Raw genomic sequence first — 22,555 nt, 5'->3', positions numbered from 1 at the left:
CAGGCAAGGATAGCAAGAGACACGCTTAGCAGGAGGAAGACACCTTTGCAGCAAAAATATTCTTGGCACAGGAATTTTTATTTGAGTAGGGAAAGAAGGTAGAAAGCCAGTCCAACCAGAGTAATTAAGATGGCGGAGCACAACAGACTTAGCATAGAAAGGAGAGAGCAGAGCAAGCTCAGCAAGGTCAACCAAAAGGCCACCAACGGGCAACAAATCTGGAGAAAGATGACCTGCCATCTGGTGCCCCATTGGAACTGGTGGGGCAGAAGGCAGGGAAGCTAACAGCAGATGGCGCCAGAGTCACTGACAAAGCAGAACGGACTACAGGTAGTTCTTGTTCTGTCCCCATCCTTCTCTACTAAGGACAACAGTGAGACTAAGAAGGAGGAAGTTCACAGCCAGTACCAGCCCTGGGACTGGATGTAAACAAGAAGGCAGACATGTAAGGGCTGGCTGGCTGGCTGACGGCAAACCAAGGTTGAGGTGGCAGGGCCCTATTTGTCCTAATCAACCAGCCTCCATTGCCTGCTGCCCTACTCTCAAAGAGAACAGAAGATCAAAACCAGAATAATGGGCAACATTCCTTTTGAAACCTGCACCCGCACCAAGATCAAGGTGTAGAATGCATTCACACAGGAAGGGGTTGAGCCAATGCCAGTGGCTGCAGTTAGTGAACAACTGATATAAAAAATTTTCATAATAAAACACTTGTTTTATAAATACAAATTCAGTTATCCAAACAAAGAATTATGACCAAACCTCACTACACAGCTAAATCCGATATCCTAACAGCCAGAGATTGCCTACTTCCTTTGTTTTGTGGTTTGCTGGTCAACAGCAGTCACTTTCAGGAAGAAACCATTGGAGAGAGATTAGACAAATCAGTTTGTTTGTTTTTCAATTTCTCTTTTGCTGGTTGGCTGCAGCCATTTTAGGATGAAACCATGGTGTGACTGGAGATCAGAAATATTCCTGTAGGAAATAATGGAAATCTGCAGATTGTTATATGAATGCTCGCCTAACGAACAATTTCCTGGTAAAAGCAGGACCTGTGTGTATACTAATCCACGTTTGTTACTTCTCTAAAATTCAGCAGGAAGCTTGGAGTTTATTGAATTGGGTGTCACTTGGACAATTTGGAATTGAACCTTTAATTTATTTGAGCTCTGATTGTGTAAGGAAATTTCACTCATGCAAGTTTCCAGATCTCAGCTCAGTATACATCGTAAGGAAGGACACAGAAGATATCATCACTAACTCTTGGTAACCAAAAGACAGCTTACCAGGAATACTCCAGGAGGGTTACTCAGCTCCCACTAGTGTACAGTACAGTACACACGACTGTATTAGTGACACAAAACAGAGCCAACAGCACATGCTCAAAAGGCACTCAGCCCAAGGTGCTAGAATTTTTATGGAGGGGGAAAATAACATCCTTAACTATCACATGGTACACTGTGCATTTCCTATGTGGGAGAGAGGTTCTCTGTGTGATCTGACATAGTCCTTTGAAAAGGTACCAGAAAGTAGCAGAAAGAGTTGGCTCCAAGAAGGATATTGTGAAATGCAGAAGGGCAAGTGTAAAATAAACTTTTCAAAGGGGAAAAAAATGGGAAAGCACTGCAAAAGATTTGTTTCTGGACCCCCAGCATCACAGCACAGATGACCAGAAGGAAATGAAAGAGTTTAAACACAGAAAGGGCATGTGGCAAGTTGGTATACAGACTCCCAAAAATCTTCCTAATTCTTCTCTTGACTTGGCAGCTTGCCTGCCCAGCATCCATCTCCTTCAGCTGAAAAACAAAGCACCCCACAGATAGGTGCCTGGGATAGAAGGCAAGCAACCTCAGGCATCCAGCTGTGGTGTTTTGTTTCCCAGCTGGAGGAGAGCAGCAGCAGTAGCTGTGCAAGTAGGAAGGGAGGAGAATTGACAGGTCGGTGTTTGATTGGCTGATATTGCTAGAGCCCCACATTAACTGACAGCCTGAATTCGTTGGAGTGCTCATACAGTATTTTTCAAAATACTAACATTACAAGTGAGGCCATACCAACTTAAAAACCCCAGAACTCAGCAAAACCTCAGCAAAATTGTTTAACAATTGCCACCCATTACAGGAAGAGTTAGTATAGTTGACAGCTTGGTAATCTTAGACGTCGCCTAATGTTTTTCATTACACAAATGCCTGGTTTTTGGAAGTTCGGAGCAATCCACTGAGATTATGATATTCAGCTACCAAAGGGTATTTTGGACAAACACCTTTTCTTTGCCTCATTAAACTGCCTCAGGTATGGGTAAGGCACCGCCTTGCTTCTTTCATCTCATTTGGCCTCCTAGTGGCATGGCAAAGAGACAAATTAAACATTGAAGGGCGAGCTCTGGTGAATGCTACTTCCTTGCTCCGGGGTGTCTCATGGCCCAGATTCTTGCAGTCACTGCTATGGACCAAAGATCATCTTCAGGTGCCTCAAGAATTTTCACCACAAGCTCAAAGATACACAGTTATGACTTTGTATTTGGTTGCGAGCATATTCACACACATCAGCAAACAAGGTTTTTGTCAATTCTGTCTCTGCACCGCATAAGAAGAGCTCTGCTGAATCAGACCAAAGTTCTGTCTAGTCAAAGCATCCTGTTTTCACAGCTCATTCTGTAGGCATGAGCATAACAGCACTCTCCTGCTGTTGTCCCCCTGAGGACAGGCATTCAGAAGTTGCTCAGTTGCTGTTCCTAATCCATATATTTCTGATGGGTAGAAAGTCTATCAATTAGTATTTCTAGTATACATTTCTACCCTACTTTTCCCTCACCTTGCAAGCTGCATGCATGGTTCCTACTTCCAACCTCATTTGTTCCTCACAACGATCCAGTGAGGTAGGTTATGTGGAGAAGGGGTGACTTAGCTTCATGACTAAATGAGGTGTTGGACCTTCGGTCTCCTCAGTTTTGGTGTATATGGTGACCGCAAGCTAGACATCATCATCAGATATTATTATTATTATTAAAATTTTAACAGAACAACAACAAAGCAAGCCTCATCCAGAGTCACAGACTACACGCTACATATCAGTAAATTAACTCTGTGCTTTATACCTAATTGGGCATATTTATTTCTTGAGATTCTGGTACAAAATCTCTTGTTTAACATGAGAGCTCACAATTAAACCAAAGAATCCCTCCAGAAGGATCCCTGAAAAAGAGGACGAGCTAGACTCTTATATAGTGGGCTTATATGAGATCACAAATAACTGATGGAAACTCCTCAGTTTATCAGACTTTCAAAGAAATGTATCAACAACTGGTTTAAATTTGATTTTAGACCAATTTTAGGGATTCTACCCCCCCTCAATGTTAATTAATATTTTAATTGGCTAAAATAACCCCAAAGGGGGCTCAGAACACCTAGAACCACAAAATTAAACCTGCATACAAGACATCTTGCTGGCCAAATAAAACTATACAGAAACTTAATATAGATTTGTTTAAAAAGGAAACAAATATATTCAAACCAGCATCTAGCTATGCTGCCACCTAGTGGGTTGCATTTGATTTGCTCCAGAAACTTTTCAAAGGCAGCCTCACATAGGAAAGTGTTATGGATAAATAGTACAGTTTCACTCACGTGGAAAGTGATTCATAAGCAAATAATAATGCCTAGGCATGTATAACTGTGACCAGAGTTGTCATGTCTGACCTCTGTTGGTTCAAGGAGGATAACTCCCACCAGGAGTTGTTTTTGCCTTCTCTGACACATTGCGGTTGGAAAAGTCGCAGCTGGAGAAAAAGTCTTTACCTTTGCAACTCCAGGCACTTTCACAGGAGCTAATCCTAAGAGGGCTCTGGCCTACCTCAGGCCTTAAGTTTCTTTCTTCTTTCTAAGCTGCAGGTTTATCGCACTTACATCAGACCCTCCAACTGCCCCTATTTTTCAGAGCCAGTCCCAGATTTATAAAAGCCACCCCAGTTTATGATTTGATCCCTGCTTTTCCTTAGGACGTCCCTATTTTCATCGGAGAAATGTTGGAGGGTAAGGAGTTGACTGATCGAGCCAAGGAGATAAGTAATTATACAACCTTTAGAAGACATCTGAAGGCAGCCCTGTATAGGGAATTTGTGTGTGTGTAGCTGCCCAGTGACTGGGGCAACCCAGTCAGATGGCTGGTGTATCAAAATCATTATTATTATTATTGATGTCCCTATTTTCATTGGAGAGTTCAAGGTAGTGCACATGTTCCCCTGTCCCTATTTTATTCCCAGAACTGCTCTGTGAGGTCGGTTAAGGTAAAAGTAATTGACTTGTTCAAGATCACCCAGCAAGCTTTGTGGCTAAGCACACATTTGAACCTGGGTCTTCTCAGTCCTAGCCAGACACCACTACACCAAACTTGCTTTCAAATGGGCCACAATATGGATAACACCATAAATATTACAGCAATAGTTCCTTTGCGCCGGCTTCACAAAAAGATGAAATCACCACACTCACTTGAAAAGGAGTAATTTTTTTAAAGGCAAAAAAGAAGAAGTAGTAGTAAAATAAACCTCATGGAGTTATTCCAAACCCCCACGTTATTATATACTCATAACTCTTTTAAAGAGTCACCTGAAAATGTAACAGCATTCTTTTAACTTAGGTTTGGAGGTTTTTTGTTTTGTTTTTTAGTACTCTTTAGTACTTTGCCTTGCCAAAATATTTCCAAATTATAGAGGAATGCAACTGCTCCCAACACACACACACACACACACACACACACACACACACACACAAACCAGAGCACACTTGCTTTAGCATATTACTTAAACTGTTAAATCTTCATAAAAATGAGGTAATTGAGCTAAAATGTGTCAGGGCATCAACCAAGCTGCAAACTATTTCTAGTTTTTCCTACCCCAGGGGGGCAGTCGTTCTGAGAAGCAGAATCTACTTTGTCAAACAAAAAATTCCAAAGCTCAGTGTTAACTGTATTGCCTTGCCAACTCACAACTAAACTTCAGTTTCTCCAGTAAAAAGGTTGTTGAAATAAAAAGCTTGCGCAAAAAAACCAAAACCAAACCCAAATACATACACACACACAAACCCCAACCCTATAAGATTACATTATGACTAAACTGCACAGCCAGCTACTAATTGAGGTCTTTTGGAAAGAACATCTTAAGGAGGCAACGATCAGCTGGTAAATTAATAACAGGAGCTCCTGATCACTGGTGCCAGGATTTTAAAGGCCTGATTCAAATCTAAGTGAAGTCAAGGGGAAAACCAGCTAACTTCAGGGATGCTGTATCAGATCTAATTCCATTTATAAATATGCTAAAGAAAATATTATTTCCCAGGGTAACTCAATGAAATGGGGCTGAACAATCTTACAAAATGTATTTTTAAATACTGTAAGCATAGCACAGGAAAACAAAAGAAAAACATACAAGGACTGACCTTACAAAAACAAACAAACACTAAACTGAAATTCCAGGTGTATTCATGTGCCCATGTCCTCTTGCTGTGCCCTCAAGTTTTCCTGAAAATTCCTTCAACTATTATGGTGTTCTGTATTCCTATCACCACCCTAGGATAAAATTAATATGGATATGCATTCTGAGTGAGCTGAAATTAAGCAGGCTTCTCAAAAGGGTTTTAGGGGTGTCCTACCAAACTCAGGTAGAGAACATAGAAGGAAATTCAAAAGGTAGGGCCATGAGGCAAACAATGTCATTTTATTTATGTATGGAATTTCTGTCAGGGTGTTCCTCCCGAGGAGTGGCAGACAGCTGCTCATAGGCACTTCCAAACTGGGCAAAGATTCTGCACCGGCCCTAATATTTATCTGACAGAATTGGAATATGGAGAGAGAGAGAGAGAGAGAGAGAGAGAGAATATTCCTTTGCCTGTTGAAGAAGCTAACAGATTACTGTACAGTGGTACCTCAGGTTAAGAACTTAATTTGTTCTGGAGGTCTGTTCTTAACCTGAAACTGTTCTTAACCTGAAGCACCACTTTCGCTAATGGGGCCTCCTGCTGCTGCTGCTGCGCTGCTGCTACACAATTTCTGTTCTCATCATGAAGCAAAGTTCTTAACCCAAGGTAAATTTTCTGGGTTAGAGGAGTCTGTAACCTGAAGCGTATGTAACCTGAAGCATATGTAACCCGAGGTACCACTGTATTTGACAACTTCCCTAAAGATGATCAGTTGCACCACAGAAACTAACTTACATATGGCACCTTTACATGACTTATTGTTTTTTATTTTTCAAGTGTGGCCACAACACCTGTAGCAATGCTGGTTCCCCAACTTTTCCATATCCTCTTTCTCTAAAGACTATTGACCAAGAATTCTTCACCCATGAAATGGGGGTGAGGTACAAAAGTCAGCTTTCACCTTCAGTGAACAGTTCAGAAGTGGAACTGCTGACCAGGGCTGTCCAATGTTTCTCTTTATTGCTGCTTCTTAGAGTGTACAAAGTCTTCTACATAATAGCTTCTATATTTTGCTAGGATATTAGGAAGTAAGAATACACACATCACAGAATCTCTTCACATTATAGTATTCTCTGCAAAGCCACATTTTGTTTTGCGTTTAACTTAGCATCTTGTTCATGCCTACAATTATCAAATATAACATCTAGGATATTACGAAGCTGTTTTAATGAACAATGTGGTTATGTGTCCATCCGTCCCCAAAGATTAAAAAAGCTTTCCTTTTATAACAGAAGACAGAACCTGAAAGACTTGTTCTCACATCCCCTGGAGACCATAAAACTAAATATCCACCGCATAGTTTTACTTGCGTCATGCCCAACTGAAATACTGGACAGTACACAAATTTTGATCTCCATCACATGCAGGCACACAAACAATCATGGGAACTTGGGAGCTTAGCTGTACATCTGCTCTCTGTTTATTGTTTCTAGAACAGAAACATCTTCCTTTTAAAATAAAATACTTTTTATTTGCACAAGATCAGATAAATACAAAAAGGACAAAAAGAAATATTTGGAATGCTATTAATGAATGACTACTTGATACCTCTGAAATACACATCTACATATCTCCTAAAGAGGAAAATTAGTCTCCAGAGATATCTCTGAGTATACACAGAACCTGAAAACAATAGAATGTAGTATATATTGCCAGACTGTAAGGAATATTCTCAAAACCAACCAACCAACCAACCAACCAACCAGAAAAGAGGCAAACACTGAAGGACTGAAGGAATAATCTTTTATGTGAATGGTTTTCAAACCAGAAGAGGAGCATTCTCCCCAGCTTCAACTACTACATGGCATTTATAAACAATTCAGTAAGGTACTTGAATTTGTAATCAACAGCTGTATGGGGAGCTGGCTTCAGGCACCAGGCCCGTTGGCAGACCAACTCTGTTACCAAGATGGCTGCAAGCGTGACATGAAGGCTGGCAACATCAACTCTGCCATGTAGGCATCCTTTGCAGATGACCGCTGTACCAGGAGAAAAGCAGTCAAGTTGTGTATCCATAGCAATGACCAGAGGAGGGATGGCCGCTGGGATAAGAAATGCCATTGCACATCTGCATCAGCACAACTGGATGACTTCATCTGCCCCATCTGCAACAAAATATGTCTCTCCTGCATCGGTCTCTAACAGCCACAGCAAACGCTGCAACCTTCCAACAGCTTGCCCTCTCCCCCAAGGGTGCACCCAAGAGACAGATAAATGCCAACAAGCAACAGCAATTGCACCCCCAGCAACCAACCTGTGCTCATTTGCGTTGTTAAGAGGATTTGATAAATCAGCACAGTGAAAATCTTCAGAAGTAGTGTTACAAGACTAACTGTATCACACCATTGTAAAAACAAACATGCAGACAATGCAGACAAAGGCCGTAGGTTCACATGATATTTTGACACACTAGGCAAAGTTGTCAGTGACTTGTTGCCATTTGCCACTTTTAGAGTACCATTTGTTTCAATTAAGACCATCCCAGATGCTGGGCAATCTTGAGACATTATTTCTATTTTTGGCAGAATCACACAGCACTGACTCTTACTAAAAATAGAGCTTCCTGCATGACAATTGCATCAGATTCCTGCGTGACAACTATAAGTATACCAAGCCTTTCTCTTGTTGCCCACCAATTCATGATTTTGTTCTATAACTTCCATACGTCGTTAAATGCTTCCTTAAAGGAATACTTACCTATTTCTCCAGGATCTGTGTTACTCTCCTTTCAAACTGTAAGTTTGACTACTTTCCTATGAAAGAAAGCTCAGAAACTAAAAACATGCAATAGAAAGGAAGTTTTAACAGTTAAGTGTGTGTCATATTCCCTTGGCAATAATGTGGAATTTCCAGTAGGCATTAATACTCTGTGTGGGTGCATCACATAGAATTTTTTCCTGCCTAGTTTGGAAGGGGATTCCCATGAGAAGGGGAACCCAGGACATCTTAAAGACTAAATAATGGTTGCTCCCAAAGTTATCACCATTGAACTGTTTCTGGGCATTGTGACTTAGCAAACTGTGTTGCTGCAAAAAGCAACACAGATGAAAGCTCCCTCACAGTAGTTTGTCAGGTGATAAATTCTCATATTTGTTTTATTTTATATATTTATTAAATTTGTATACCCGTAGGTTACAATGAAAAGCTACAATATAAAAAGCACAAATTGCAAAACAAAAAATAATTAAAACAGTTAAAAATACAAATGAACACAAACAAATAAAAAATACATTCTCCAACAAGTCCCTAAACAATACCCCAGCCCACAAATATGAACTACAAAGTAACGTATAACATTCAAAAACAATTTTAAACAACCCCAGTTTCACTATAGCAAGTTTCAAACAAGCCAGCTTCTAAATCTAGATACTAATGCTGTCTTAAATATCCAACACAACCCCTTGTACAGACAACACAGCAAGCTGTGATGAAGCAGAAATTGAAGCTTCCAAACTTCTTTTATTTATTTATTGAATTTGTATATACTGCCCTATACCCAGAGGTCTCAGGGCGGTTCACAGAACAAAACTCATCCTCTTGACTGCACTAGAAATGGACAAAGGAGAGTGAGCCCAAGATTCACAGTGGCTCGTTCCTGCTTGTGTACATCATGGTGAACAAATGAAAATCTCTTCTACACTGCACTATTAGGGGAATATTGTTATGTGGCGATAAGGGATGGAGCTTTCTCTATGGTGGTGCCCTACTTGCAGAATGCCCTCTCCTTACAAGCACAATAAGTGCCAACATTGTTATCATTTCAGCACCAAGTTAAAATTTGTTGGTTGTGTTAATTAAGTTACACTCGGGGTAGACGTACTGAAACCAGTGACTTGACTAACGAAAGTCAATGGGCCCAACTCAGAGAATGGCTCAGTCAGATACAACCAAACTTGTTTGCCCGTGAATTTTACGTGTTCGTAAGCTTGACATTGTTTTTAGTTTTTGATTAGCTGGTTCTAAAGTTGTCTATCTATATTTTGTTTTATGCTGGGCCCCACCCTGGATGGTATCTGTGCTGATGGACAGCAAGTAAATCCTTCAAATAAACAACCGAAACTTATGGCTTAACATAATATGTAAATACAGCCATTGTTTGGGATCTTGTGCAATTCCTTTTGTTTCTCACTGATTAAGTTCTCTTTCCACTTTAACCCTGAGGAATTAAAGAAATTATACACAACAGATAATGTTTCACTAAATATTTGCCCAGAGTTCTGCTGATATCCTGGGGAACATCTATAATCCGAAACCAAACTCATTCAAACCCCACCCGCTGTATGTAGCTACAAATACTTTCGGATATTCCCAGAACTTCTTAAACATCAAAGAAACAAGAAGTAAACAGAAAGCTTATAACTACTTACTTGTTTTGAGATAGACCATTAGTATTGTCTATTCCAAGATGGGAAACCTGTGACCCTCCAGATGTTATTACACTACAACCACCATTATCCTTGTCCATTGGCTATACTGGCTGAGGCTGATGGGAACTGGAGTTCAGTAACTTTTGGACAGCCACAGGACGCCCATCCCAGTTCTATTCAGGTTGGCTGAATAGTAGGGCTATCCCTACTGAGCTCTATGCTCATCCCAGCCATTATACCAAATTAAGAATATAGTGGCCCCTCTCATTTCCCTGGTGGCATAGCCCACGAAGAGGGCTGGCAAATATTGCAGCAAATAACAAATGGATGAGAAGGAACAGAAATAATAGACTAAACCCAGTTGTTGTAAACTCTTGTGTTCTTTTGAAGAACACACAACACTTATTCTGTAACCAGAACGAAGATAAATTTTATGCAGAACTAATGATTGGTAAGCTGTTCAAGAGCAAGTTTTGAGCCAGGAGGTGGCATTTTGTATGCAGAAAATCACGAGCATTAATTTTCTGTCACAGAAAGAAAAAAATGTAACATCTTATTTTGAATGGCACTTTAAATGGACATATGGTTTTCTTTTATTTTTAAACACCATGGTGAAAGGCTATTCAGGCCACATTATCCAGAAGCTAAATATGTGATATGCTGCTGTTCTGCTCAGTTTGTATTCTAAAGCAGATGCTGTTTTTGAAGATGAACAGCAGATAAATGCAAACCAAATGTCTGACAAGGAGCAGCTTCAAATTATGCAAATATAGCGTGATCATAAAAGGAATAAGAATTCTTCCTAATGCCTATTTAAAGCTGACTCACACAGATGTTTCAAGTGGAAAACTCTGTCCACTGAATGTCCATGCCAAAAGGGTGTTTCCCACAGCTTATTTGCCCGTAGCACATACAGTTTTAGATTTTGAAAATTAATATAGAAATAAATTAAATTGCCAACCACGGTTTCCAACGCCAAGGCTCTTTACCCTGATCTTTGACAACAGAGATGCATATTTTCAGGACCAAGCCTATTTTTTAATCATTGATTTATTTTTTTTGTAATTGTTAAGTTTTGAAAACTGTTTTCAATGCTGAATTTTAAATTGTTGTAACCCACCCACAGCCCACAGAGTGATGGGCAGATATTAAGTTAAAATCATTATCGTTTTGCAATCACAAGATTGGCCTTGTTAACAACGTGGTTCAGTTGCACGTCGGGTTTTTTTTTTGTTAAAGTTATTGCATGGCCGGAGAGAACTACCCTTAAAATAAACATTTACAATAGCTTGCTTATTTGCTTAAAAGCATTTCCAAATCACTTAGTATTTTTGAAATCTGTAAGCGATGTAAACTATGTGATCCTGCCTGCAATTTTTATGTCTGCCTCAAAAAAATGTTTTTTTAAAAAAAAAGTTACAGAAGTTTCCTTAACATAATAATTGATGATGATGGTGGTGGTGGTGGTGGTGATGTGTCCAGCACAAATGCCCCAGATATCTATAATCTGGCAGGTTTTATCCACAAGGACTATTGTACTGTGAAGATTTCATCTACTTTCATCTCCAAAGAAAGTTATAACCATTTTTTAAAATTTCCAGCAGCAAAAGGAGTGAGGAGGGCAGGTGGATGAAGCAGACTCAAATGAGCCATGAGCCAAACTGGTCAGGCTACAAAGGACTTGAGACCAAGACAGCGTGTTTTTCGTAGCACCAGACTGCGGCCCAGATCCAATCTTGTGGCTGGTGTACGGCCCCGGGCAGAGGTGACATGAGGAACTTTAGCAAAGGGAAGTGGTGGCCAAGGACCATCCTAGGACTTCCTCCCCTGACAGGAAGGAAATATGAACACAACTGCGTTCTCCTAGAGTAGCTACAGTTCCTGATCAGCATCCTTTGCACCCTGATTTCCTGATCCAGCAGGATGAAGACCCATCTCAGGCCACAACAGAAAATATGGCAATGCCCCCATCACCACTGGACAGTCTGCACATGTGCAGCTATCAAACAGGGATTCTCGAGAACCAAAACAATGGTGCTTTTTGGCAGAATGCTATGGGATATTTCCATATGCACACAGAAAGTGTTTGGTCCACCTAGTCCTGTATTATCCATTCTAACTGTTAGGAGCACTTCAAGTTCTTAGGCAGAGACCCTTCTCATCACTCATCCACCTGATCCTTGCCATTGACGATGCCAAGGGTTAAATAACAAGAGCAAACTGTGCTGTTCATAGTTGCATCTCTGTGTTGGGAACATAGGAAGCTGCTTTTGTACCAGGTCAGACTGTTTGTTCATCTAGCTTAGCATTGTCTTCTCTAGGGTTTCCCAGACTTGAGTTGTTTTTGGACTACAATTCCCATCATCCCTGACCACTAGCCCTGCTAGCTAGGGATGATGGGAGTTGTAGTCCGACAACAGCTGGAGACCCAAGTTTGGGAAACCCTGGTCTACTCTAACCGGCAGAGATTCTTCCACATCACTTGCAAACCGAGCCCTTTGGTTTGCTGGATTAAACTGCATGCAAAGCACGCAAGCTACCACAGCTCCCCACAGTGCTACATCAACCACTTTGCCTAGCACAGATTGGCAAGGGAGGAAAAGTTACGGAGGAAGCCCACAGCCTTGACAGGAAAGATCACAGTTCAATGATAGACCATGTGTCTTGCATGCAGAAGGGACCAGGTAAAATCCTAGGCAACTCCAGGCAGGGCTGGGAATGTTCCCTTTCTGGAACAATGGTGAGCTGCTGGTGGTCAGTGCAGACTCTGCTGAGCTAGATGGACCAATGGCTCAGTATAAGGCAGCTTCCTATGTCCCAGAAAGATGTATCCTGCAGTCTTTTCATGGAGGACCGTGTAGAAAAAAATAATGAGCAGAGATTGGAGCAAATTAAAATGGAAATCATGCAGCTGCCTTCCACTCAAAACACACACACAGCACTCAAAGAATTATGGAAAGAAGCCCAAAATTTTGCCTTATTATGCAGTAAAAGTGTTGGCAACTAGCCTAGAGGCTAACAAAACCTGCTGGACAGGGATTTTTCCCCCTCTCCTGGTTGGTTAGCAACCCTAATACAAAATGGACACCCCTACTTCAAACTGGAGGAGGAAGAACCTCATGTTGTGATATTCCCCCTTTTATTTAATTAAAAAAACCCTTGCAAGCAAAAAATGAGTACAGAAAATAAGCAGGTAGTAGTACAAATTCCACCATCACCACACTTGACTGTGCTCTTTTCCACCTGCAAGGAGCTTTTTTTTTTAAAGGAACAATGGATATGTGCATACTTGTCCATCTTTTGCTGCATGTATAAATCTAGTAAAAGGACCAGACTAAACAATATGACAAAGTTCTCTTTAAAAAAAGAAAAGAATTGTAGCTGGTAGGGGAGATGATTAAATAACTAGCACTTTCTTTTATTTTTCTGAAAGTAATGTTCCCTCTGCATAAATATTCTACAGGTTGTCCTCAATATAGCAATTTCAGATTCCCTCGATTTCTCATTATTCCAATCTTAAGCTCAGTTCTCCACATTTGCACATCAGTCTGAGGTGCATTGGCTTTTTAAAAAAAGTTCTGATGTGCAAAAATCTTCAACCCTTTACTGCATATGTCTCCCGATACATTATTATATGCAATTTCACCCAGTACACTAATTTTTCAACTCTCCCCCCCCCCCCGCACACTCGTGAACACCTAATTTGGTTGCAGAATTTCATTGCAAAATCTGGAGGAGTGTGAATTGAATGTCAAACAATGGCTGTGTTTGCATATCATTTTGTGAAGGGAGAATGGGGGGGGGAGGGTTTACTTTTAAATGCAAACTAATCCTTAATCCTCAATATCACAGGGGTGTGTGGTTTTTTTGCTTTTTACCATTGTGATATTAATAATTGTAAATATTTTTTTTGTAATAGAAAGCCTGCTGAAAACATTTTAAAAGATAATACAGCAAAGTTTTAAAATCACTCTCGGTGGGATTTTAAGTCTTAAGACAATGTATATAGCAAACTCCTATACATACATTATTAGACAAATCTTTTCATTTATAATTTTAAGGAATTACAGGAGCATGTCATCTTTAAAAGGTTGGGAAAGTAAGACACTTTGGAAAAGCTCAGCAGACCACACTTTAAAAAAAAACCCCAAGGAGGAACATGTCCTCAATAAATATGGTGACTTACTATTACTCAATGCAATACAGTCTAACACTTCCTTCTATAAATAGAAACACATCCTTTCATTTATACTGTAAGGGTTTATTTTTTTAAAAAAAGAAACAGAACCAGCATCCTGTTTTCCTCCTGTAAATGCAGCTATGTAATTAGTATGCATGCTTTGTGCATCACTGTTTCCACAAATCCTTTCCAGTCTTCACCCTCCAACATGGCAAGTATTTTATTTTGGGGAGTGTTAGTTGCTGAGCTGCTAATTCCAGTTTTACTTACGTGGAATGTACTCCCCCCCCCCCCGCTCCTAAACACCACATTTTTTCCCCTTTTAATGTAATGGTATGTCCATATCTTCTAAAAATCACAAGATCTGTGGAGGTAGGAAGGCCCACACCACACCATGTAATCTGCTCCCCTTCTCCTCTGTTCTGCCATTAAATAAAACAAAACCGTCTGATTAGTTTGGACAGACTTATTGTACCCTCCCCTCTTCGCAACCATTTGCCACTTCCTCTATTATTAGGCCTGGGCAGTGAATGAGAAATCGAAGTGCCCTTCCATCCACAACATATATCTCAGTAATTCATTATCCTAATTTCTTTGGGGAGGAAAGAAGACCTTGTACAAATTTTGTCGCTTCATAACCTCATCTTTCAACATAAAAAAAACTAAGATCATGGCCACTGGTCCCGTCACCTCCTGGGAAATAGAAGGGGAAGAAATGGAGGCAGCGAGAGATTTTGCTTTCTTGGGCTCCACGATCACTGCAGATGGTGACAGCAGTCACGAAATTAAAAGACGCCTGCTTCTTGGGAGAATAGCAATGACAAACCTAGAAAGCAGCTTAAAAAGCAGAGACATCACCTTGCCAACAAAGGTCCGTACAGGTTACAGATGCTTCAGGTTACAGACTCTGCTAACCCAGAAATAGTACCTCAGGTTAAGAACTTTGCTTCAGTATGAGAACAGAAATCGTGTGGTTGCAGCACGGCGGCAGTGGAAGGCCCCATTAGCTAAAGTGGTACCTCAGGTTAAGAACAGTTTCAGGTTAAGAACAGACCTTCAGAACGAATTAAGTGCTTAACCCGAGGCACCACTGTATAATTAAAGTGTGGTTTTCCCAGTAGCGATGTATGGAAGTGAGAGCTGGACCATAAAGAAGGCTGATCACCAAAGAATTGATGCTTTTGAATTATGGTGCTGGAGGAGACTCAATATCAAACCTATCCATTCTGAAGCAAATCAGCTCTGAGTGCTCACTGGAAGGACAGATCCTGAAGCTGAGGATCCAATACTTTGGCCACCTCATGAGAAGAGAAGATTCCCTGGAAAAGCCCCTGATGTTGAGAAAGATAGAAGGCACAAGGAGAAGGGGACGACAGAGGATGAAATGGTTGGACAGTGTTCTCGAAGCTACTAACATGAGTTTGACCAAACTGCAGGAGGCAGTGGAAGACAGGAGTGCCTGGCGTGCTCTGGTCCATGGGGTCACGAAGAGTCGGACACGACTAAACGACTAAACAACAACAACCTCATCTTACCACCGAACCATCTATCCTTCAAGGCAAAGAAAGAAAGAAGCCAAACCTAAAGTCTTGCAAGAAAGCAACACATGTGCATAGAAGGTATCAGTACTAAGGTAACAAAGGATACGCTGAAATGAAACGAACAGGTAAAAACATTAATGGAACGAAGAAGGGGGCAGTGTCCACAATGGACAGTGCAGTTTGACAGCCTGCTCAGAATGTACATGCTTTAAGCATGTCAGCAGCTTCGCCTATCTCACACAGTTAAGAATTAGGATGAATGTAGGAACTTTACATTTATTTATGAACACTTCCCCCCACCAAAGAAACTATCTAACCAGAATTAAAAATAATGTTTGTCTGCGTTTGTGTGCATGTAAGTAGTATTAATTTCATTACATATAAAGCAACCAATATACTATTCCGTAAAAAAATATAACGAGTTGCCATTTCACTAATAAAAGAGTTTCTTTCTTTTTTATTAAAATGCTAGGCAGTGAGAAGGACCTATGCAACTCTCTTCCAACTATTTTCTGGAAAGGAGACACGACACACATGCGTCCCAACGTCACCCTCTCTCTTGGCTCAGTCCACCAATAATTCCACTTTTAAAAAACCGTTCTCTGCTATTTCTGCATCTCGGCTACTCCCCCGCTGCAAAACGCAAAGCCAAAGAGTGTGTCATATTATACACATGGAACTGAAGTATTACGTGTGTCACTGTACAGCGATTTATGGACTCATACCATTCTTATGCTGTCCTGTTTTAAGAAACAGAAATATCCACAAAGTATTCCTCTATCCATCCACTCCAGATATGGAACAACTGCTGACAGTCCACACCAACTCAGTTTCCAAATGGCATTATTCCAGAGTTAAAAACAAACTATTGTTTCGTGTGAACAAGCAATGTGCTGGTGCATGGTCGACATGGTTTATTTAGAGAGATGTCACATGGTTTATTTAGAGAGACATCACAGGAAGCCGGACTCTAGTTTGTTTCCTGGCAACTTGCCCACAGCATGAAGAGGGGCCACTGGGAGTGAGAAACCTTTTAACAGTATGCACCAACAGGCTGTGCATTCAACATTTAACCATGGTTTGTTGTTAACTATTATTTAATGAGACATGCAAAACAGGCCATAGTTTGCTCTCAGACCACAGACTGAAACTGGGTCATGATTTTAATCTCCGTTCTGAGAGCCAGCTATGATAAGCAGTAAGTGTAGTGATGCCAAGGATTTGGCAATCAGGCCAGCAGGGCATGTTAGCTTACCCAACAAAAACCACTCCTAAACTCTTAGTAACATTCCACAGTTGTCACCGATATGCAGGTTCAATGAAACACAATCTTTACCTAACTGTGACAAGGGTTTCTTTCTCTAAACCAGGTTCTAGTTTAACACACATCATCCTTGCTGTTGACAGCAGCAAAGAACAGTATGATGATTGATTACTGATACAGGATTGATTCATGTGAACAAATACGTTTTGTTGAAGCAAGTAATCCATGCCACTTTTTCCAAATACAATCCCCATAAGTCAAGTCAATTTGCTTTTTTAAAAAAAATCAGCTTCAGCAAACAGGTCCATTTCTAAACATGTTTTGTGGATGACCCTTCAATAATAAGACATTTGCATTTGTATCCACGGAAATAATTTGATAAGTCACCCAAATGAGTGGCCTGTTAATGCAAATATTTTACCTAGTGTTTTGGCTTCTTCCAAATCTCTGGGTCATGCCAGTCTGCTGCACTGTTTCCAATACACCAAACCCTAAAAGATAGGCTGCTCTAAAATACCAGTGAAAGAAACATCCATTGGCATTATCTTAGAAGCATCTGGATTTTATCTTCAATCTTTTGCAAAAAGAAAAAAGAAAAAAAAGGAAAGAAAGAAATCAGGACATAGCTAAACAATCTAAGTGGATGCAATGTGACAACAAAATGTTGAAATAAAGCCATCTGTTTCGCATCAGAAGTTCAGATGTCTGGTTTTAAAAATGTAAAAGGGCTTTATCCAAATTAAATATTTAAAAACTCATATACATGAGTGTAAAATTTTCCAGAATGCCAACTTTTGACATACCAGAAACCAGGTTACAACAAATGGTGTTAGCTGTGTAACTAACCCCAAAAGCGCAATTAGCAAACCAGTATCTGACGTGGTGACAGTATATTGACCCCTAAGGCTGTTTACAGAATACCAGGCAGCTACTAATTTTTCCAATGCATTTTAAATTTTTGTTTAACAACTACCGTACTTTCATTTTCACTGGCTGAAGAAGCTCACTGTTAAATCAGTATGCAGAGAAAGTCAAGTAAGTTGGTAGAGCAGAATACTCTTAATCTGAGGGTCGCGGGTTCAAGCCCCACATTGGGCAAAAGATTCCTGCACTGTGGGTTGTTGGGACTTGATGACTCTTGTGGCACCTTCCAATTCTACCATTCTATGATTCTAGGAAATAATTTCAGGACTACATTAACCTTTGCTTACCCAACAGCAAGTATTTCACAAGTTTCCACATCAGTTTTCAATCACCAAATCAGAGGCAAGCAATATCTTAAACAAAAGGCCACAATAGAACTGAAGCAGCCAATCAGGTACAGTGTAAAATATTTAAATACAGTGCATACCCAAATGTACATTACTGTATTCAGTTTGTGCCCAGTGAAGTAATATCTCCGTTTCCTAAAAGCAGGACGAAAAATGCAAACTCTCAAGATGCTTTGGGGATGATCAACAATATAAGGCATCAATTTACATGTTTTAAAGATCTGGTAATCAAACTGATGGCTCACGAGGCTATTACTCTTTAGGTTCCCGATTCATCAATTAATATAAAACATTTGAAAAGTTCTTTTTGATATATGCTTTTCAATATAGTATTTTAATATATATTAATATTCGTTTTAAGTATATGCTTACCCAGATTTCCACACCCCGAGTTCATTTATCAGTTAGATTTGAATACCTAAATGTCTAAGTATGGACAACCTATTGATTCACCTTTGTGAATGTCAAAATTATGATGGCGACATGAACACTGAATGAATGGTTTCTTCTGATCTGAGACTTTATAAACCTGTACTAGAGAAAGAGAAGAAACCTCAATATTCTGGAGGGGGAATACCATGGCAAATTCAGTGCATATTTGCCACTTCTTGCTCACCAGAACTAGTACTGCAATATTCTGTCATCAAAATCTCTCCTTTAATTCCATAGTTAAAATCTGATGAGAGTAAAAATGGGGGCAAGGGACGCCAGCATGTTACAGAGAACTTAACTGTGTTTGAAATTCAAGGTCTGAGTTAAATATGTTCATTATTATAGTTATTTTGCAAGTAACTTTGCTTTTTTGTCTTTCCACCTGAAACTTGTTGATAAAAGCTAACTTTAAGAAAAAGCAATTATACACCAAACTGCAACTCAAAGTGGCATCTTTGATGAATATGCAACAGAACTTCATCAGGGGACAGGACATAAATTAAAAGTATTATTGTTATTGTAGTCTTCACTCTGAAAGGACTGACTACACCAACAAAATCCCAGCTACTTACCTTCTGAAAGCAAGCAGAGTTTCTATGACTGCATCAGAGTAATGACTACTTGTATAATGAGAAGGAGGGAGGAGGGAAGCCTCCGAGCTGTCACAACAAAAGTGAACTTTCTTCTGGGAACCCAACCTGTTGGTGTTGAGTAAACTATTCAAGCCCTGCCTGTACACTACACAAAGCCTATCCTTTACCAGCCGGCAATATTGCAAAGGGTGATTCTTTCAGCTGTTCCATGAATGCGATTCCCAAAGGTTTACACAACTATGCCATAAACAAATTTGCTCTGGGCTGAGTTTTGGCAAGCTGGAAATCCTTCCACAACCACAACCACCTCCCTCTCCTGTGCTAGTTTTGGCTGCTTTTCAGCGTAAGGAACTGTAGAATGAAGAGCTGGCTGTTTGGACGATGGAAAAGAATTAAAACCAAGGACTACACCACTATAAATAGAGAGAGAGACCAGAGTGGGTTTTTATGCCAGGTAATTTTTGGGTGTGTTCCTTTTCATCCCAAGAAAAAGAAGAGTATTTCTCAAGCTTGCAATGTTCCTGTGATTTGTAATATTTATTCACAGGCACAGTAAGGCATTCTCACTGTTAAGGACTGGAAGAGCAATATCAGGAGAACGATTTTTTAATACTTGCACAACCATAAGGGAAGAGAATGTTAAGGCGTCTTAATATCCCAATAAGCACCTCGGCTTCATAGTGTTTGGCCATTCTGATAAACAGAGAGCAGAATTTAGAAACGCAAGTACAGTAAACATAGAAAGCACAGTCTTTGTGTTTCTAATTCATTCTAAGAGGCAATTTAGGGTCCTGCTTTTGTATTTACTTGCAGTCAAGGATAGCTATCAGCACCATATTTGTGGTACTGTCCAGGTCTAGGAAATAAAAACAGTATACAGTTAGGACTTTGGTTGTCTGATTTCTGTATTCTAGATATATTATCGTGGTGGCAACTCCTGCTTCTGCACCTACTATAAGGATTACATGGTGCTCTGTGGCTCTGGGGTAGGGCCTGGGCAGGCATTACACAGGAGAGCTAGTCAGCTGCTATGTGTTTATCTGCTACTCACCTCCTTACAGATTAGCCCACAGATGCTATTTAGGTGGCTCAGTCTTGAGCCCTGGCTGTTTGTGGCTGCACAGTCATACCAGTTGCCCTGGCAAGTGCAGGTGGCTTAATTACTCCCGTCTTTGCTCATCCTACTGGTTATTCCTAATTTCGGTTATTTTAATAAAGCTGCAGCGTTTAATCTCCAAATCTCATGTCCACCTCTTTTTACAATTTTGCACATCAATCTATTTGAACTAAAGCTGGACAGACAAAAGGCACCTCAGGCTTTACCTTGGTGGCAACTATTTCCATTCCAATACCACTTGGAAATGAGAGAAACAGAAGAACTACAAGTCTGGTCCTCTGTAACACACATTTTGACTCGTCTTTTATAATGATCACCAATTCTCATGAGTAAATCAATACGTTTGATGGTGAGTTGATGTGGCCTAGATGTGTGACACCAACGTCTACAATTGTCAATGAATTCACAGCCATTATTTCAGCTGATAGGCCATACATCAGTGGTAGAGTATGTGCTTTAAAAGCAAGAGGTCTAAAGTAGAATCCCTGCCATCTCCAAATAGCACTCTTGTCTCAAACCCCAGAGAGCAACTCCCAGTCACTGTAGTCAGTACAGTGGTACCTCAGGTTACAAATGCTTTGGGTTACAAACGCTTCAGGTTACAGACTCCACTAACCCGGAAGTAGTACTTCGGGTTATGAACTTTGCTTCAGGATGAGAACAGAAATCGTGCTGCGCAGCAGGAGGCCCCATTAGCTAAAGTGGTACCTCAGGTTAAGAACAGTTTCAGGTTAAGAACGGACCTCCAGAACGAATGAAGTTCTTAACCCAAGGTACCACTGTACTCAGTTAAACAGTCAATGGTCTAACTCAGTGGTCTCATTCACACATAAAGCTGAAATCTGAACCATAGTTTAGTGTTATGAGGACAAGTCACAGCAAGAATGAGGCTCATGCACCCTACCTGGCTCGTTCTTCTCCAAGAGGAGGTGGTTTAGAAGCTTTGGCTTCCATTTTAGAGTAGCCATGGTTTGTTCTTCATAACCACACCCAGACAAACTGAGGTTAATCACAACTGTGGTTTGTCAAAACAAGCCAATTTCAAACTGTAGTATATGAAGTTGGCTAGGTTAAAAAAACAACCATCCAGTTAAGATTAACTACAGTTTGCATTTCCAACAACACACTAAATTGCAGCCAATCTGAAGTGGAAGCAGAAGATTATCGATCTTCTCTCAGCCACACAGGAGTTGGAGCAAGGAAAGCATGTAAGTCTGCAGTTTGCTGCACCTGACATGCAGCAAACCAAGGGAGCAATGGAGCAAGGGAACAACAACGCAAGGGAGATTTTAAAATCACTTTCCTGAATTGGCCGAGATACTACACACTTAACTTTTATATGTTCCCTAGGCCACAAATGTTGGCCCACCTAATACTTAAAAAATAAAAAGCCTCCTATTATTACACAACATAGCTAAGCAAAGACACAATCTGCATCATCAGATCTGTTCTGCCTGTCTACCTAAACATTAAACATATTAAGTGGCTTTTGCAAAAGTTGATAAACTTGCAATGCTGTGCTAAACAATAGGGAGGTACTCAGGTATTCCTCTCCCTTCTTTAATTGTCTGATTTAACTCTGATTGAAAAACAGCTGCAAACAATTTAAATTGGAAGCATGTGAAAGTCAGTGCAATGACAACAAAGAAAACAATATTCATTGTTATCTGTACAACAGGAAGAGCCTGTTGCAAGCTTCCCACCACATTTCTGGTAAGATTAGTGGCTGAACCTGAACCTATTATGGCGAACGATTCCCAAAGCTTGCTTAATCTTTTGCTTACTTACTCAATGGGCACACAAACAGGAAGTATATTTCTAATACGTTTTGTGAGGAGCATATGATTATTTTCCAAAAGGATGCAATTTTTATGTTGGAAAGTTAGGGAAAGTATTCTGATTTTAAAAACAACCAAGTCAGAAAGGGACAGATCCGCTTCTACGTTCATCTTCTGATTTGTTTTTGGTCTATGTGCTAATTCAGATGTGCATGTACATGGTTTATCCTACACCACTCAGGGACTCATGTGCATGCTGAACATGTGAACTCTCTCTGTTGGGAGTAGGGGAATGTACTGGAGATGATGTGAAACTCTGACAGTTAGGGTGATGTGCACTGGTATCTTTGGTCATTTAGGTTACCAAGCAATGGGCATGCATGCATTAACTCAGCTTCAGCTGCCTTCTTCTAGTCTTTTTAAACTTTCCCAAGTGCTTTGGACTATAATCAGCTCCAGCCAAACATGGCTAATGGTCTGGGGGTGATGGGAACTGTAGTTCAAAACACCTGGATCGAACCAGGTTGGGAGAAGCTGCCTTATT

The 22,555-nt window shown here is 40.3% G+C and overlaps 1 protein-coding gene across 8 annotated transcripts in view; it reads right to left on the bottom strand.

Moving 5' to 3' along the window:
* Positions 1 to 22,555, bottom strand: part of COBLL1 (cordon-bleu WH2 repeat protein like 1) — an 83,886-nt gene that overhangs the window by 48,436 nt on the left and 12,895 nt on the right. The window contains exon 1 of one of the 8 annotated variants that reach the window (XM_083405968.1): positions 19,096 to 19,193. The exons of 6 other annotated variants lie outside the window; for them this stretch is intronic. Coding sequence is in view for 1 of the 2 variants with exons in the window: in XM_083405965.1 (XP_083262091.1) it covers positions 17,242 to 17,276 (35 nt within the window). In the remaining variant the exon portion in view is untranslated. Of the gene's footprint in view, positions 1 to 17,241; positions 17,292 to 19,095; positions 19,194 to 22,555 lie in introns of those variants that run through there. One more of the 8 variants, XM_083405965.1, reaches the window with a different exon arrangement.

Source organism: Podarcis tiliguerta, assembly GCF_965153285.1.
Source record: "Podarcis tiliguerta genome assembly, chromosome: 1".
Classification (NCBI taxonomy): domain Eukaryota; kingdom Metazoa; phylum Chordata; class Lepidosauria; order Squamata; family Lacertidae; genus Podarcis; species Podarcis tiliguerta.
The sequence above is the reverse complement of the archived record's forward strand: the minus strand, read 5'-3'. Positions and strand labels throughout refer to the sequence as shown.